A 20,018-nucleotide genomic window follows, 5' to 3' on the forward strand; every position below is an offset into this window, starting at 1 on the left:
CGGCGCGCTTCAACAGCGTCACTGTGTTTCCCACTGTGCCGCCTCTGCCGCCATTTCTACACGAAGGCTCTCTGTCGGTCTGTCTTTTAACTTTCATGAAAGATCTCATAGGAATCCCTCTGGCGATCTGCACTCACAATCAATCATCACCACGCTGTTTGACAAAACGTATTTGGTCATGCTTTCTTTAAATTAGGCTTAATAAGAGCTACATAATATGCTAGAACAGCATTCAAAATCTTTTCTCACTGTTGTTTTATAACAACATAATAGGTAATTCACACAGAGTTTCATAATACAGTAGCCCTGATCTTAATCTAGACTTTATCCCTACTGCCAAAACTAACCATAACTCCAATCCCAGTTGTAGCCTTAATCCTAACCCTACCACTAACTCTAAACCTAACCCTGCTGCTAAACCTAACACCACATAGCCCTAACCCTGATACTAATCTACCCCTAACCATAGATCTTAATTTAAAACATCTATAACATGCACTTTGACAAATGTTATAAAAACCTACATTTACCTTTCAAGTTTAATGAAACAATCGTTCAGAAGGTTATTGTCCTAGTTCAATAGCTTTATGAATTATGCTCTAATTAACATGTTATGTGGCCTCTAAGAAGGTACTGGAAAGGTGTTATGCAGTATACATAAACCCAAAGTCAAAGGACAAGTGACCATAATATCTGCACTGCTACAAGCCAAAACAGCCCCTGCTCTTTTTCACTGGAGTCATGACACTTTCTCATGCAAACTAAATAAAACAGAACAATTTTCCCAAGCAGAGACTTCTAACATTTGATATCACAGACTCAGTAAAACAGATGTGGTAGTTGCACAAACAGTACAGTATATTAGACAGTCAGAATAACATATACCTGTATATGCTGAAGATTGTATATATTTGTATATACACATTTAAACATACATATTACTGGACATAGCTTAAATCTTCCCTTGTTTGAATGCTTCTTAAGGTCCAAGAGAGGAAGTTGTCCCAACGTTTAATGGTTTGATTGGATTTTCTGGATGCTTGTGCAGTTTTTACCAGATTTTAAGCACTGGTTGACTGGTTGCTTTTAAGAACATGTGGACAAAATGACCACCCTTCCTAAAGGATCAAGGGAAAAGTGACACCTCTTCTCCAGAGTGGGCCAAGCTCAATATAGCTCAATATAGCCAACCTGATTACTTTATCTGAAAGGGCTCTCTCAGACCAGCATGATCTCTGTTAGTTCAGAACTGTTGTGAGCATGCTGCTTGACACAGCACCTTTTGTAAGCAGCGTTCTTGACATGTGGGGAAAATAGATATCTGGAGTTTGAAAGATGTAATCGAAGTACGTCGGATGACAGCTCCAAATGTTACAGACTGGCAGAAGGTCTGTATTTCCTTTTATCTAAAGGTACTTCACCTATATAAAAAGCTAAATAGCGAAGTGCGAGAATTAAAAGCACTTCCTCTGAAATTACTCCCCAAAGTGAGATGACAGGAAATCACAGACCAAATTAATTGCAGGGCACCTGGATTTCAGCCACTCCACCTTTGTTTTCTGTTTTGTTTCTTTTCCTCCCAAATTAAACGATCATTCACGCAATTAAATAATTATGTGTCAGACCTGTAATTACCTAATCGCAGCTGAATTTTAACACTGACCTTTAGGAAATATATTAATAATATGGTTCTGAAAAGGGATTGTGAAAAAAGGCCGACATGACCGGTCGGGACACGTACGTTGTCATACGTGCTGAAAGATTTTAACTGAATCATCCTGAGGTGTCAAAGCTCCAAAAGGCTTGGTATGATTTATATATTTACAAGACTTATGCCATGAGGTTAGAAAGGTACTTCTCAAGAATCATGTGCCACACATTAACCAAATCAGAGCTACTCTCAACAGCACATTAGAAAAATAATAATAATAATAATAATCAAGGGATTCCTCAGGCACTTCTTTCCTTTCTGTTCTCTCATACAAAGATACAAGACGGGGATGCGTTTCAGAAGAAATTAAGAAGGAAGACAACTTGAGAATCACAGAAAATTGAATCGAAAGTTAGCACACTTCATCCTGCCTTGGAAAAGGACAGTAAATGTTTTTGACAAAACATCCCCATAATTGCAAATTCCAGCATGTGGTCAAACAGACTTAATAAAAAGCTCCCATGCCTCGTCTCAATATGCCAATTAGGAATGTAAGGTGGTATAAGGGTTTTTTTTTCTGATGCGTCACAGATGTTACCAGCAATGCTGTACTATGGGATGATTACTGTAGAATGGGCTCGGAGATACTGGGAGAAATGAACCTCACACAGGCAGACTTCTGTGGAGCCTGCTTTTTAGCCTACCGCCCCTATGGCTGCCCCAGCCTGCAATCACAGTGCAGAACCTTGCCAAACAATTCAACCCCATTGAAATTCTACGTCAAGATGGCAGTTATCATTATTGCTACTATCATATCTAAATATATTATTGTAAACGTTATTTATCACATCAACAGACTTTACATTTTCACGAGCTCCGAATTAAAGCGTTGCACATCCACACATGATGAAAAGGCCTGTTACTATTTCAGTAACATAACCAACTACCATTTCAACAACTTTAGGAACGGAAGTGACGGAACCATTTCAGGATGTATAAAGCAACAGGATACATAGAATGCTCTGAGTTTTAATTGATTTATTTTAATTGATCCACTAGGCATACATACCTAAGTCATCAGTGCAGTCGCCTATGTCTCGCCCACCACCTAGACCTTCCCTTCTGAAAGGTTGTGAAGGTAGATATTGCAATTCAGCGCATCTGTTTTTCTGGGATTTTGCTATACACATGCCATGACGTCTTACAGTATGGCACAGTGGTGTACAACACATCTCGCCCTACTTTTTCCATATCGCCCCTATGTTTACCATGTTTTACTGCACTTTTATCACTTCATTCCTGTGGTAAGGGGGCATGAGCTCCAATTTCTCGTTTTCTCAGGCTCGGGGAACAGGGCCGGTGCAGGGACGTGTCTTGTTCCTAGAGCTGGGACAGAGCTGAAAGAGGAATCAGAAATCTGCCCGATCCCCCAGCACTGCACTCACATTGAAACAAGAGCAGAGAGGGCTGGGGGGGGGAAACAACACTGTTACTGTTTCAGTAACAAAACAAACCTAATGGGTCACGGCATTCATGCAACTTTAAAAACGTTTCCGAAAACAGAAGTGCCAAAGGCTGCAGTCTGTTGTTAATGGTTTCCGGCAGGACGACGAGACTCTCTGACGTCAAAGCCCTTATTCCAGACCAATAAGCAGCTCACTTAAGCTCACAGGTAAACGTAGTGACACGCTCCTTTTAAATAAAATACAAATCACACGGTGGCGGCCCACCTTCAGAGAGCCAGCTGTACGCAGAGACGGGACCGAGAAAAGAAGAGGACCCGGATCAACCTGGGTTTGGTTTCTTCCCTTCTGTGTCATAACAACTGAAGAAAAACACCTGGAAAACACCTGGAACGCCAGCACACGCCCCGAGGCCACCCCCTTTTCATCTGGAAACAAACTTCCACATCGTTCGTCCCCTGCAGATCAGCCAGACATCCCCAAATTCAGTCACAAGAGCATAAGAACGGTGATGAAGGAGAAAAGGCATTTTGGCTCATCAAGTCCGTTTGGTAGTTAGTAATTAATTGATTGAGCATGTTCCTTGAACGAAGCCAGGTGCCCTCCGGTTTGTGTTTCACTCTTCATTCTGAACATACCATACGCTTAGTTTGTAACTTATCTTTTTCTAACAGACGTATATTATTATGTTCACCCATTCATGCTTAATCAGAAGGCTATACAAGTCCTGGAAGCAAAAGGCACAAGGCAGGACTTGTTTATGACTCCTCTGACGAATTCTGGATGGAACAGGGCACCAGGGGCAAAGTTTAGAGTAGCCAAACCTATCCAGTACTTCGATCCATCTCCTGAGAGGTGGAACTCAGAGGGTCTACCTTAAACCCAGAGAAACACAGGGTGGGCCTGCAAATAAGGGTGTCAGGATTCTAATTTTGCCGAAGTGGACAACGACGAGTGAGCTCGCAATCTTGTCTCAGCCCCTATCCCATGAACTGCGGTCTTCCGTTGATCTACTGAGAGCTTCACTACAGAAGTTAACATACGCTAAACTTGAAAACTGCCGTAAAAAAAAATCTATAGCTGACCTGGAACGTAGGGCAGCGTTATTAAGATTCCTCCCATTGCAATTACCAGTGTTTTCTCGAGTCAGGTCGGAATAGACCAGACATTTTCTATAAGGAATTTAAGAAAGAGTGTGTAAATGATTAGTTTTACAACACCATATGGTTGTACAAATGTGCAAAAGTAGTCTTAACTGCCACTTGCTAGGATGATGAGTAATAAACACAGCAGAAACACCATAGTGAAATACAGTATGTAAAAAACTATGTTTATTACTCTCAGCAAATTACTGAATAACATTATTGGAGATGGAGGGGGGCAGTAATTGACTGCATTTGCTATTAATAATAGTAATAATAACAGAAGGACGACACCTTGTGTGAATTTGAGCTTTCTTAAAAAAGACACAACAAATTTCACAAATACTGACATTTTCATAACACATTTTCTTATATGGACACAAAATCTGGGAATATACAAAATCACAAGGGAAACAATTTTTAAATATTTTTTTTTCTGTCACAGAACCAGCCAATTTTTTTTAAGAAGGAGGACACATACATTTCTTATGTAAGGTGTTTTATTATTCATTAAATAAGGTTGGTTTCTTTTTTTCTCATTTTTTTTTTTGTGTAGGCCTATAATTACTCAAGTCAACATATCTATTTAAAGTTGTGCAACCCACTGCATTTATATCGTGCTAAAAGTAAAGCTAAATAATGAGAAAAAATACTTTCTCCGCTCTTTAAACTCGCCTACACTGAAGTCTCAAAGGACGTCGTGCCAAATATATATTGGGCGGCCTTGACGTTAAACATGAATAAGACTTTAGTTTGTTGGAACATTTGGCTGCAACTTATGCAAGGCAAAGAAATACACATAGACAGTGTAAATACCAAAGTTTAGCAAAACCTAATGAGGGCATGTCATGTTTCTCAGTGAAGTTGTGGGTGTGACTCACAGGGTCATTAGTAACTGAAGTCTGGATGCCTCAGATTCTTCTCAGGTCACCAGGTCTATGAACAAGGTATCCCGGTGTTGTCGTTACTAAGTGTTTTAGTGCCTTTTCCATTGCAAGAGAGCTTTTTGTTTTTAGAAAAAAGGGAAACCCGGAACTTTGATAAAGCTGGCCGATTGGGAATCTGGAACTTGGAATTGGCACCAAGGATGTCTGCCCCAGGATCACACAACACTACAACACATTTTATAGTTCGAAAGAATCACCAATGAAGAGTGCATTTCAAATGACAATGAAAGTAAAATGTACACGGTAATGTACAAAGTGTTAAAACCTGAAATGTCCATCAGGAGCCGTGTGAGGCTCTGAAGTGACTTGGTCTGTGAAAGCCCTAGTAGAGACACAGGTGGAGAGTTCTGGGCCAGATCTCAGGCATTCATGCCTGGGCCAAGTCACCAATATGCTATGAGTGGGAATCCCAAGTGGTGACACAAAAGATCCAGAATTCTGCAAGGAACAGTGCTGAGAAGAGCCAACCAGGATCTCTTGGCTACTGACAGAACAGTGATTCCTTCGACCTCCCACGTGCCCCCAGGCTTGGCGTGATGTCAGTGAGAGACGCAACCCCTCCTCCAGTCAGTGCTCACTCTCCTGTTGGGCGCTGTCGAGCTTACAGTGCATCAGAGCACAAGTGGCTCATTTGGTCAGAGGTGCATTTCTGCCGATCCTCTTTCTCCTTGCACAGGCACAGGACCATTCGCCATGAGCCCAGACCTAAGGAGAAACAATCTACAATTCCAAGTTTGGTGGAAATGCAAAGAAAACAAATAATCTCCAAACAAAACACAATGGGCTTTCAAATTTAGGTTGAAGTTTGATGTAATCAGGGTCTAAGTAAACTTTGTCCGGCACCTGGCCTTTTCTGTGTTATGAAGTTGTTTGACTCTTCTGACTTATTAGTTCGTCAGGGTATTAAAAGCTTTGCCTAGTCAAATGTCATGTTGATACAGCCATTTCCAGACTGCAAAATGTAAAAGAGCAATATGGGGCTGACTGACCGGCACAGTTAATTATAAACCACTGCGGTGGATTCAAGCCTGGCCGGCATTGAATAGGAAGACAATAAGGTGAAATAAAAAAAATGTAAAGAAGGGATAAAACTTTTTAAATTTAATTGCAAGTCAGGTTCCCGTAATCCCTCTCTGGGCCTGGCCTGTGATAGCTTTCTTATAGCTATTCCACTTATCCAAGACATACTTTGTATCATGCCTTTGAGTTTTTGTGACAGGGCATATGCACATGAACAATATCTCACCCTCACATGCACACAAACACTTTTTAAAGAAAAAGAAATATTTATTTTTTTTGCTACTGGGGATCTACTGTATGTTTATGCCATACAATATGCATCTAGAAAAACCTTTAATGTGAAGCATACCACAGGAACTTGCATTTAGCTTGACCTATATTCAAATTTTTGAGGCCCTAAAGCAATACTTTATCAATTAGGAGGTAAATGAAAGCATGCAGGCCTCAGACCTCTCTTCTCTCTCTTTGTTAAGCTGAAGGAGGGTGTCCAGCCCATGCAGAGCACTGTGACACTTTAATCTAATGTCCTTTCAGAGCCCCTGGCTTATAGGAAGCAAAGGTTTTCATGGTTTACATGACTGACGTGCACTGAGACTTAAGAGTTCAGCAATTTTAAAAGAGTCATTAAACAGCCGTAAAGTGTGGACCCCGTCAACAAAACAGTAGATTTTTTCAACCAGGGAGAAGAATTTTAAAATATTAAATGACATACATTATAGCTAGACTGGATTTAAAAGAACTTTGAAACAGGCAAAGCTAGAGGATGGAAATTGTAGTGAAACCTGATTCTTGTGATGAACTGCAAAAACAGAACTTTCCAGCTGCTTTGCACAATATTGAGATCATTTTTTATTCTTGCTTTTTGTCCTTTTCACTAAATTAAATACAAGGTGCACTCTGGGAAAGCAATCCTGGCATAACGTTTTCATTATTGTCTACATATTGAAGGGGTAAATTGTAGCCAACCTTAACCCTAAAATAAAAGCAATTCTGGTTCGTTATAATTCAGTCAATTCTTCTTTGTTTAGTATTATTTGTGCAGTCAATTTTATTGTCAGTGCGAGGAAAGATGTTCTGTCTAGAATCTGTGTGGTGGCTCTGCAGCTAAGGATCTGCACCTGTGGCTGGAAGGTTGCCGGTTCATATCCCATGGCCCGCAGAGGAATCCTACTCCATTGGGCCCCTGAGCAAGGCCCTTAACTCAAGGGGGCACTGTATAAATGGTTGACCCTGTGCTCTGACCCCCAGCTTCTCTCCCTGTCTGTGTGTCTCATGGAGAGCAAGCTGGGGTATGCGAAAAGACAAATTCCTAATGCAAGAAATTGTATAGGGCCAATAAAGTGAACTTATCTTATAATCTATATGAAGATGTGGTTCTACTATGTGTGAAACAGAAATAAAGGACTACAGTACCACAGGGAAGAAAAAGTCACTTGTAGGCAAGAGGATAGCAATATTCCTTAGTGTTTAGACAAGTATACTGCTTACCCGCTTTTCTAGTTTGTCAGAACACCTACAATAGGAGATGTTTGTACTGATCTCATCAAACAAGACAAACAGAGGTGAGAGACCCATAAGAAACTGTGATCATAAAATGGTGTGCACTTATGTTTTAAAACTGTACCGGTTGAGACCAATTGAAAAGCTTACAATTTTAGGACAGCAAGCTTTGAAAGAATAAGACAGAGTTCAGAAGTGAATAATACAGTAAATAGGATAAGATAGATACTGAATCAGTGGACAATGGAGGGCAACACTTTAAAGAGATTCTGCTGGAATCACACAGCACAATGTATCCCAAGAATGAGCAAATCAACGCTAGAAAACCCAAGAGGCTCAATAAATCTAATAGGAAAATTTAAGGGAAAAAATAAGTGAAAGGCAATCTAATCCATTTAAAGAAAAGGACTACAATGAATTTCAAGCACAGGTAGAAAATAGGATACCTAAAAGGTGAAGAGATAGATGGAAAGGAGTACTGAAATGGAGGTGAAAATAAATGATAACATTTCTTTTAGTACTATAACGACAAAGGAAACACTTAAGAATGAATATATCCAGGACAAGAATGGGAAGCATCACAACAAGAGTGAAAAAGAGTAAAACTCTGCAAATTAGCTCGCCCAGGTGGTGTCCCATGTCCTTAAAACCCGTGCAGACCACTAATCTTCTGTATATACAGATATTTGTAACCTCTCTCTGTCCCTGACATTCGTACAAGAGTGTTTCTAGAAAACCACAATTTTGCCACTGCCCATGAGGACCATGGTAACTTGTTTGAACGATGACCGCCCAGAGGCACTCACGTCAGTGGTCATGAAGTGCCTGGAAAGCCCAGTATTGTCTTATATAAACTGCACTGTCCCAGACTCCCTTGACCTACTTAAGTTTGCTTACCGTTCAAATATATCCGCTGATGAAGCCATATCTCTAACAGTGCAAACTGCCCTCGAACATTTAGACAGGTGGGGCACTGTCTAAATGCTGTCTAGGATGCTGTTTATGGATTACAGCTTGGCCTTTAACACAACTGTCCCCAAACCCCTGAATCTGGGCTTATCCTTACTCCATCTGCAGCTGGATACTGGATTTCGTGAAGGCCTCAGATGATGACAATTGGCAAGAATATCTCCTCCACAGTGAGCCTAAACCCTGGAGCTCCTGAAGCCTGCTGTCTCAGCCCTAGGCCGTACTCCTTATTCACCCACGACAGTACAGCCACTTCCGGCAGCAACCAATCAAATTTGCCGATGACACCACGGTTATCGGGCTGATCGGCGAAAATGATGACTCCGCGTACAGGAGCGAGGTGGAGCATCTTACAAGATGGTGCCTTGACAACAATCTGACCCTCAACGTCAACAAGACAAAAGAGCTTGTTGTGGACTTCAGGAGACCCAGAGGGAGTCACACCCCAACGAGCATCGAGGTCACAACAGTGCAAACTGTCAGCTGCTTCAGATTTCTTAGGTTGCAGATGTTCACCAGCTTGGCTTGGTCTCACAACACTGTGGCCAGTCTGAAGAAGGCACAGCAGTGCCTCCACTCTCTGTGGTGCCTAAAGGCTGGCAGTATGAGGAAGCAGCTACTCGTGAACTTTTACCGCAGCACCAAGGAAAGTATCCTCACTGGTGGTATCCCTGTGTGGTACAGCAGGACTTCCATACATGACAGAGTCACTCTACATAGGCTTGTGGCAACCACACAGAGGACTGAAGGTGAGATTCACACCATCCGCTGTTGCAACAAAGCCCAACCCGTCATTCAGGATCCCAACCAGCCCACCCATAGACTGTTCTCCACCCTGAGCTCTGGCAAGTGGTGAAGCACAATTAAAGCACAGCCCACTAGGCTTAAGAACTATTGCAGTATGCATCCTCACCAGCTACAGTACAGTAACGGCAATACCTCAGAATTCAACGCACCTGTTCAATTTGTACTTTTGCTCTCTGCCATGTACAGTATTTATTTTTCTTAGTAATTTATTACTCTGTTTATTGTCTGTACATATTTAGTTTTGTAATGTACTGGCTATATTGTGTGGAGTCATCTGTTGTAATGTGTATGTCCTCAGGGAACGGTGCGAATAAGAATCCCATTGGACATGTACATATGGCAAAAAAGCTAGTCTATTTAACTCTATCTGCAATGAAAGGGAAATGGTCGATGTACTAAACTAATATTTAAATCAGGTGTTGACCACAGAAGAAATAGATACTATGGGTAAATAGTATTACTATTTAATAATATGATGTGCTAATACTATTAGCACAGAACAAGCAGAAGTATTTGAGGTACAGAAGCACCCCAGATGAAATAAACTCCATTGCCCGATCGTATCTTACAAATTGTACTGAAGGAAACAAGAGGTGTTATATATAAGCCATAATACAGTAGCAACTTTTCCAATTAACACAGGGGTAGCATCTATGAACTAGAAAATAAGAAATGTTATGCCCATTCATAAGAAGGGTGACAAAACTACGCCAGGTTATTAAAGGCCAATAAGTCTTACTTCTATTATATGAAAAGTTATGGAAACAATTATTAGCACTACATTATAGGTTCACCCATATATAAATAAGATTCTATGGAATATTCTTGAGAATCGAATAGAATAGATTGAGATTTGGTAAATAGATAGAAAACAGAGAGTGCGGATAAGAGGGTACCACAGGGATCTGTTCTAGGACCACTAAGTTTCATAAGTCATGGAAATGACCTAAATTCTTGAATAGTTAGTAAACTAGTCACTTCTGCAGCTTAAAAAATCAGTGTAGAAGCAGCAAAATAAATATAAAAAAATTAATCTCAAGTTAGAAAAAAGTCAGACAGACACATAGCAGATGAAGATTAATGTAGGCAGGAGCAGGATTTTACTGTACATGCAGGTAGTAAAAACATTGAATATAAATACAAAATGGGAAACGCTGAGCTAGAAGAGGCTACTACAATGTATTGTAGGTCCTTTTTTTTAACACATCATGTACATCTTCTAAACAATAAGCTGGGAGCAATATGTAAGGACACAGAGTCAAACATGTAGAACTGAAATCCAAAGATATGTTAAAATTATATAATGCACTAGTAAGGCCTCGTTAAGAATTCTGGTGTACAGTTTTGGTCACCACCTTATAACTAAGATATTGCTGCTCTGGAATCACTCGAGAAAAGCAACCAGATGCATTCTAGGGCTACAGAGAATGCCTTATTTTGACAGCTGAAGGAACTGAACTTTTTAGTTCTGAACACGGAGATAGGACCTGACAGAAAAAAATCTCAAAGGGCATTAACAAAGTCAACATATTGGACTCCTTCAGAATGAAAAACTAGATGGGCCTTCTGTAGTTTGTAACTATTTTTATGTTCTTAAACTGCCAAGTTACAGTATATAAATATTATATATCCCTGAAATATTACATATGCATGAAATCTCTGCTTATATATTTAGAAATGATGTATTTATGTGCATATACTGTATCCTGTATACAGACCTGCCACAGCAACCTTTACTTTCAAAGTGATCTCTCGCATCTCTTACAATTTGTTTTTTATACAACAGATGTGTATTTTGAGCTTGCACAGACTTTTGAACTGAAGCTTTAAGTCAGTTTCAGAACTGAGTTTCCGCAGGAACTGCATACTGTATGAACACCTGCCACATGAACGGGCAAGAGTCAGTCTGCGTCAGCATATTGTGAGTTATGCCAAATGGCACGTCTGAAGGTTGCGCCGACGACACTTATCGGCACATTTTCATTGATCATTTACAGTATACGGGCGTGTCAAAACAATTATTATGCAATGAACAGGCACACTCTGGACAGGTAGGCTGCTGTATGATTGAATTGCAATGCAGTCATCCAATGGCCTTTAAGCAGCTGGTACAGAACAAGCCTGATAACATTTATGTGGACTCATAAAGCCTTTGACTGAATCTGTCCCAGTATCATTCTGCAAAAGTCTCCATGATTCTGTGCTTGCAGTAATGGAGGAATTACCTTATTTATCATTCCTGACAAATTGTTTGTTTAACAGTTTTTGGAGTAGTGCCTGCAGCGATGTGTAACACATACCGCCGTCTCTCTTTGGAAGCACAACTTTTTAAGCTTCATCTGCAGGAACTGATGCCTTTATGCTATTAAAAGAAAACTCATTTCTGGCAGTGTGCTATGCTACGTTGCCAATGAGGGACTGAATAAATATTTAATGGAATAACTGTTTGGTCACTGCCTTTCAGGACGGCCTAATTAATGAAGATGGGTTAGCAGAATGGGGTTTAGTAATCTTTGCTACTAGACAGTGAAACCGTGGAAGAAAAAAAAAAACAATTAAAAATATTATCCCAGCTATGAAATAAAAAAAGACACATTAAAAGGACTGCGTTCTATTCTTAGCTGGAGAATGAGAAAAAATCATAATTTTGAAAATGTTACGCCTGCAAGATGATATGATTAAACAAAATTAATATGACATCAATAACATCGTAGAATTAAACCAACTCAATGTAGATTTGAATATTTCCTATTTGTATTTTGATCCAGTTGCCTCCCACAGTCCTAAGACATACTGGTTGGTGAATTAGCTTCTGAGGAAACTGGCCCCTGGTGTAAGGGTGTTCCTGTGTGTCTGTGTGTGCCCTGCAATGCACTGGTGTCCCCTCCAGGGTGCGCCCTGCTTTGTACCTGTTGCTTGTCATGTTAGGCTCCAGCTCCCCTCAACAATGCATTGCATAAAGTGGCTAGAAAATGAATGAATGTATATTTGAATTATTTAGTGCTCAACATAACTAAACATATGCTTTCTTAGAACTAATAAAACTAATACAAATGCATAACTCTGTAAAATAATATGATGACCGGTAGGGATAATAATGTAGATTTCAGATTGTAGAAGAATCTACCATTCTCAGTCAGTACAGTTCTGCCTTTGAAGTCTGTTGAGATCAATGATTACTGGTGATACCTCACATACAGTAAGTCCTACAAAGACTGTTGTCAAAGCTATATGAGCATGATCAGTACTTCTTTGCAAGATTTCAGTTCTGCCAGTAAGCAAACCCTTACAGCAGGAAACGATTTAAAAAAATACTTGTTTGATTTTTTTTTTTCTGGGATTGACACAACAGCAGGGCACATTGAGGTCTACAGCTTAAGCTTGTTACAGAAACGGTGACAGATTTTCTGGGGGATTTGCAAGATAACTCACACAGAATGTCTTGATACAGTATTTCTTTTATTTTTTAAAATAGGGGAAACCTTTGATGGCTAAAAGGTTTTTTAAAACATTCTCATTATTATTATATTTGATGTTCCTGCATGATGATTATGTTAAGAATTCTTGAGATGCAATTATCACCACAAAGTACAAAGGCTCTAAAAATGAGCGACCTCACTTCCTCAACAGACAGATAATCCCCATCATTAAAGAAAACTGCAAATCAGAAGAAATAAGAGCTCAGCCCTGGTCCCTTTTAAAAGTGGCTTATGAAATTACTGTACTCAGAATTTGCTCTAATGAAGCAGTTTAATACTATCAGCACCTCTGATTTTATATTGATCATTTTATTTATCAATTAAGAAAACGACTGGAAAAACATTTTGAAAAGAAGGGGTTGGATTGATTGTAGCAGTAATAGACTCTTCACAGGCCTTAACATTTTTGAATTGTGTACAGTGCCACCTGGTGGTGAAACGTTGTATGCGCAGAAGCAGATCTGAGAGACGGATCATGGAATGTTTTTCAGTTCTGCATTACACTACACACCCGTTCTGCATCCAAAAAGCACCAGTGATATCGACCTCACCCCACGAGCCTTTCGCACATTGAAATTAAATAGAAAACATGAATTCTATAGGAGGAAATGCAGGGATTCTCCTCATCTGACAGAAGAACTTACTGTAAGTGAGAATGACATGAACGATGGAAGAGAAAGGGTGTATGAGGCCTACATCTCTCTCCTTCGCAGCTCAAAGATGCCAGGCGCCTTCACTTTGAGAAGCATGTCTCTGGCACTCCAGATATGTGCGCTACACTGCGCTTTGCTCCCATGAAATCTATGTTCGGGATGCTATTCAAGCTTAAAAATATTCCTGAGTGCTGACCTACCAGCTCGCCCAAGTGCGTCACAGATGCTCAAGATGACCTGCAGATTGATCGCTTTCAGCAGGGGGGGTGGGGGGGTGTGGCTGAAAATATCTGCCAGGACATGGAAAAAAAAAAGTTCAGGGCAGAACTACCTGAGGCAAAGCCTTCGAGGAATTCTGGACAGCTGCAGTTTTGGTGTGTGCCGCTCACTTCTTTATTTTAGACTTCATTAAAGACGAGTCAGGCCAGGTCACAGACAAAGAACAGCGGAAGCCTGATTCTAAGAACACAGGAAGAGAAATAACCAGAGGATATATTCTCTTATTGTCTGATAGATCCTCCTCCAGTAATTATACACAGCTAGAGCTTTTCGTAATCAATAACTCTGCCCACCGGCTCCGGAGCAATTTGTTCGTATGTTGTGACTTTTAAAACCAGCGTCTGTACGCTCAAGAATTAAAACTATTTTCTTGGGGAGCCCTGTTTCAGCTCTTGAAAGTGGAATATGCTGTGCAGTTGTTGAAAATACCCTTTTAGCACATCAGTGTAATTAAAATATACAGTGAACTAAACAGGGTTAGAATTCATTTCCAAGAAACCTGCATTGCCATTCCATGGGACTATGGACAGGCTCATAAACCAACAAAGAATTCGTACAGTAAATTAATCCTACAACGCGTTCTCTTTCCTATTTGCTTAAGCTTGCATCCAGAATCTGTAGGCATACTTTTTGCTGGGACAAATATTTGGGTATTCAAATTTGCTGTAGTAGCATGAGGATTCATGTACTTGCTCGGTGAAATAAACATATGCCATTATTTAAAAACGAATCACACAAACACATAAACGATCTCGCCTACCCCAGCTCAACACGAGCTGAGTAAACTAACAGCAGCCCGGCTGTCTTCGTTTACTGCAGATCTGTGAGTGGAAGAGTTTATTTTGAGTTGAGAATGAAGGGGTTTTATTTTATTTTTCTTTCCCCAGCTCATCTGACACATGTATTTGACTTCCATGGTGAACAAATATCCAAACGGGCACCAGAGTAGATTTTTTTTTGGGTCCTGCAAGCAGCCTCATTGTGATCAGAAAGATATATCTGTTTATTGACACATTTACTTAAATAACAGCACCAAAAAACGTCTTTCGAAGAACGCTGCCCTGAGTCTGTGAATGGTCTTGATCTCGATCTCAATGATCCATGAGTCGTACATTAGTGAACAATGCAGACGAAATACATGAAAAAACTTACTTAAAGGTTTAGGGAAGGCTCATTACACTTATCAGCTCAATGACAATAGGAGACATCTCATCACATTTAATTAGGGCATTTTTTCCTGGTCTTTTTCATGAGCGATTCCCAATTGCACCCTCAGTTGGTTCCTATGCTGTGAGTAGGCTACAGCTTTTGAATTGTTATTGACAGAGAAAAGATTTACTACAAAGCTTTTCTTTAGTGCGACAGTGCTCCATTATGTACTGTATTAATATGCCATCTCAGAATTGATGAAACCATAAAAACATTAATGAAAATGGTTATATTAAAGGGCACTGAATCAATCCGAATAACAGAACTCCACTTTCAGTAAAACTTAGGACTGAAAGAGTTTTTGAGTTTTTTAAAAGTTTGCAAGGAGGTTTTTTTAGAACATAGGAACTTAAAACTTTGCTTACGAACGGGAGGCCATTCAGCCTAATTAGTCCATTAAGCTGTTAGTAGCTAATTGATCCAAGTATTTCATCCAGCAGTGTCTTGACAGAAGCCAGGGTATCATCTTCAACAGTATGCCTGGATAGCCTGCTCTACACTCGCACAACCTGTTGTGTATAGAGATGCCTATTGTTCCCAGTTTTAAATGTATTTCCCACATAGTTTCAACGTGTCTTCTCTGATTCCTGTTTCACTATGCAGTATTTTCTATAAGAAGTCCCCTGGGCTAAGTTCCTCAATGCCTCAGAGGAGCGAAATATGTGGGATCAGACTGTTGTGTTAGTTGAATCTGCTGAAAACTTGACAAGGATCCTACTACATCGAATTTGGCCTTCCTGCCCTCAGGGTTCTTACTGCTGAGCTGCAGCTGAAACACAATGCGCCGAAATTAAAAAACACTGCTAAACTTTGCCCTCGTTAGCTGAAAGTGGAGACCACAACATATAACATATTAACGCTGGGATTGAAGCCACGAATGTTACTCCTTCCCAATATAACACCATACTGGGAAAACTAAAGAAAATAAAACACTGTGACCTTGATGACCTCCCTATCCTGTCCACCCTGCGGCAAAACTATTTAGCAGGTCATTCTATGCTAATACAAAAATGTATGCAGTCACATTGGGGGGAGTTCACTAATTAGTTCCATACCAACAATTCAGTCTAATCTGCTTTTCTTATGGCTGGAAGGTCTGTCAGAAAACCAATCATGCACAGAGAGAGTATCTGGATCTGCACTGTAATTTGCTCCTTAAAATATAGGACATCTACATTAATGCAGTATATTGAAAGTTATAACAGCCAGGCTATTTACATCTCTCCGATTAGCATATCATACCTGCATGTGCTGGGGTGGGCCAATTCAGAGCAGTGCATCTCCCCCCCAATGTCATTTGGTTTTGCAAATGCAATCTAACCACTCTCATTAGAAGGTGTATCGGCTCAAAACAGAAAGGACAGGCCTGCTATTGAGAGCCGAAATGGGCTAATTTGAGCACTCTTGGGTCGCACTCCGAAGGTCAAAATGTTTACCCGGTGCGTGGGGCAAATTGGCCTCAAATTGAATAAAATTGAGCCTGGAGGACAAGGCCGGAGGAGGAAAAAATAACACAAAAATAACCTTGTGTTGAAATCTGTCAGGTCTTCAATCAGAAAGGGTTGCTTAAGATTCCTTAAGCATTCTTTAAATGGTAAGTGAGAGGTGCTTTGTAATTATGACATACTGTGTTACAAAACAGTTCTGGAAGGATGCCTCTAGGAACTGGAGACCTTCAAGTATAGCGAGAGCAGGCTGTCACTGGGTCACCTTCCCTGCACACTGCGAAATCACCTCCACCCTCTCTCCATCCTCGGGGGCTCAGGGGGTGGGCTTCCAAGCATATATCTTAACCGGGTTCCTCCAGATCCTCCACACTGCTAATGAGCTGGAATTGATAGCAATATGACTCAATTCTGGTTCCACAAGCAGTAAATACGCTTTGAAGAGGCGCAGGAGTAACCCTTATTTGCTGCACACGTTGGAGGAAATATTGTTTTCAACAATCCTGCTTTTCTTCTTCATTGGTACAATTTGTGAGTAGACCCTTAGACTGTAAATGGACCAAACAGCTAAGCAACTATATAACAGCTAAGTCTGTTATATTTGGTAAATTGTCAGTTTTAAGGCAAAAGGCTGGGGAGTCACTGAGCCCAGCTTTGCTGTCCCACTCTCTGTAGCCTAAGCTTCCGTGACACTTTAGTTTTCACTTCATCAACCTGTAGTAACAACATTGACCGAACAACATTAAAAGCCTTATACTCCAAGACAGCCCTAGTTAATTCCTCAGAAGTATAAGAGCTAAATAAATCAGCTCGCCCTTTCCCACCTACACACTCCTGCAGGAAATATCCATTTAAACTCTCACCAAAACTTTCACAAAACTGTGCAGCAAAAAGTTCCAAAGATCTCCCTATGAGTTCAGGGTGTTGAAATAAAAAAAGAGACCCTCCAGTAAAGCCAATGTTATCTCATGTCTACTGATAGGCGGACCACCAATACTATTACTGGCAGCCTCAAGACTCTCCATAGAGCACCCAAGGTCTCATACCTGTGACCTTTTGGGACATGATGAAATGCATTATTGCCATTTATTCAGAAATATAATGATATCACTGTAGTACAGAGCTCCAGGCTAAACAGTCCCACAAGAGCCTTGCAGGTGCTCAGAAGGAGCTGTTCTGAGCAGCTTTCTCCAGATCACCACAGTACTGCAAGAAGTTTTGGACTAATATCCTTATTAATCTTTCGCTTCCAGGCTGTACTTTCTTGTAAAGCACAGGAGCATTAGAAAAGAAGAAGAAAGCACGCCAACCCTTACTTGTGTAGGCACTGTGTAGGCTCCTCTGCCTTTTTATACTGCCATCCAATAATACTGGCTAATTGCTAAGGCTTCTCCAGCGCTTCCCCTCTCTTGCTTTGAGTGGGTGTCAAAGGGTTTACTGGTAGGGTATAGCGCTGCTGACAGAACTGTGTCTGCTGTATTCTGTGTGTGTGCGTGAGCGATTCCCAGGACGGAGGCTTCCCCAGAATCAACGTCAAAGGATTCCTTGCCCACGCAGCAGAATTAGGAACCCTAACATCTCATTTTCTGTCTCTCTCTTGCGCTACCTCTCTCTCTCGCTCGGCTTATTAAACAGAGCAAACCTGAAGCCCGAAGTGCCTGCCTCTGCTCCTTAACTCTTAATGCTGCTCTTCCTCATCTCTGAACTAATGGGGTATTGCCTGTGCGCAGGATCTTCCTTGTGTGGGCAGTCTTGACAGGTGAGATATGGGTAGCCCCACGGCGATGGGTGTTGGAGAGGTTCTCTCCATGTAAATGCAGATGGATTGCTTGGAGTGGGGCTCAGTTGTGGAATTTTTAATGTGATAATGGTTTTCTTGTGGTGTGGTGTGAATCCATTATTGAATACAAGCCAAGAAAGATACCTTCTCCATCAACATACCTCCTAGGATTTAAAAAAAAAAAATGAAGGCAGCTAAGCACGATTTGTTTCTGTCCACCTACCCCTTCTTTTGCCTCGAATTATCGGGTAGAGAAAGTCAATGCATTTAAATCTTCCGTGACTACATCTCAGTTCCGGATGACTGCTGTAGCCTTTATGTGAGCATTGAAGACTGATAACTTTTCTAGTATACTCGATTCTGCACATCCCTGGTGCAGAACCACAGGGGACCGAAGCAGAGAGCTGCAAGCTTGCCAGGCAGTCTGGGCCTTTTGGCAATGTGATAACAAGCCTTCTTGAAGATCTGCCAGTCAGGGTGTGATCTTTAGCTGAAGCTGGCTCACTCTCCCATATCACAACCTTACTCCTCTCAGAATTACTTTGATTGCCCCCGTAGTGATGTACCTTTGCAACTTTTCTACAGGAACCTCATCCCAAGCTTTGGATTTCCACATCCAGCAGCTGTTGTACCAGGAAATTGCTGAACAAGCCTGTGTAGCTCGCATTTACCCCTCCATTGCCCCACTGCAACTACTGTACATTTGTCCTGTAGCAGTGATGGCCACCATCCCAGTTGTTTCAGAACAGCAAGTGATACAGTGGAACGAAGACGCAAGTTTCTGCACCCCTGAGACTCAGACAGGTCATCGTACTTACGGATGCTGACTTGATAGCTGCTGAGCTAGCTGGTACGCCACTGGGTCCCTGTCCAGAGCATAAATGGTGATTCCCGGTACGTCCTGCAGGATTGCCCTGGAATGGCCCCCAGCTCCAAATGTCATATCCAGGAAAACCTGGAACACATAACCATGAAGCTTTTTCCAAGGCAATTCCAGGAATCATCTCTCATCAGATCCACATCGATCCACAGAACACTGATCCACAACATTGCTGATGGATGGATTATTGGATGGATGCATAGACAGAAGCATGGTGCAGAGCCACAGAGGACCAAAGCAGAGACAGATGAATTATTGGGACACGGACAGGGACAATGGCAGACAATGGCTCCTCAATGACTTGCACGATGTCTCCAAGAAAACGACAAAAAACAGACCATGTTGATGCCTCGGACAAAAGCATGGTTTTAGTGACATTGTGGCCGCAGATGAAGGTAACTCATCAACTGAAAGATCTCAGTGACATCTGTCTAATGCCAAAAATCTACAGGATCATTCCCGGAAAATCTACAGGTGAACTACGAAATGCAGGCTAAATAAATGAAAGCAGAAATATGAGGGACTTTGATGCATGCAGTCACCTTGCAGGGCAGATTTCTGCATTGACAAATCACTTCCTCAAGTCCTAAAAGAGCGTGTCTCTACTTTGAAAGTAAATCTTCCCTTTACTTGCACGAAAGCCTGACTAAAATGTCACCCAAGACCCTCTGGTTGTCATCTGTCACATCAGCTCAGACATCCTTCTGGGCCGTATCGCAGGAGCCGTCAGAAACTGCCTGCCACTCGCTCTGTCCCGCTGACAGCTCGGCTCTCCTCTCCCCTCGCGCGGCTCA

The 20,018-nt window shown here is 41.2% G+C and overlaps 1 protein-coding gene across 1 annotated transcript in view; it reads right to left on the reverse strand.

The window, feature by feature from the left end:
* Window positions 1–20,018, reverse strand: part of mettl15 (methyltransferase 15, mitochondrial 12S rRNA N4-cytidine) — a 103,732-nt gene that overhangs the window by 23,967 nt on the left and 59,747 nt on the right. The window contains exon 3 of the mRNA XM_088612056.1: window positions 19,163–19,299. Coding sequence (XP_088468182.1) covers window positions 19,163–19,299 — 137 coding nt within the window. The remainder of the gene's footprint in view (window positions 1–19,162; window positions 19,300–20,018) is intronic.

The sequence above is a fragment of the Lepisosteus platostomus genome, chromosome 18 (assembly GCF_059453375.1).
Source record: "Lepisosteus platostomus isolate fLepPlt1 chromosome 18, fLepPlt1.hap1, whole genome shotgun sequence".
In the NCBI taxonomy this organism is placed as follows: Eukaryota; Metazoa; Chordata; class Actinopteri; order Semionotiformes; family Lepisosteidae; genus Lepisosteus; species Lepisosteus platostomus.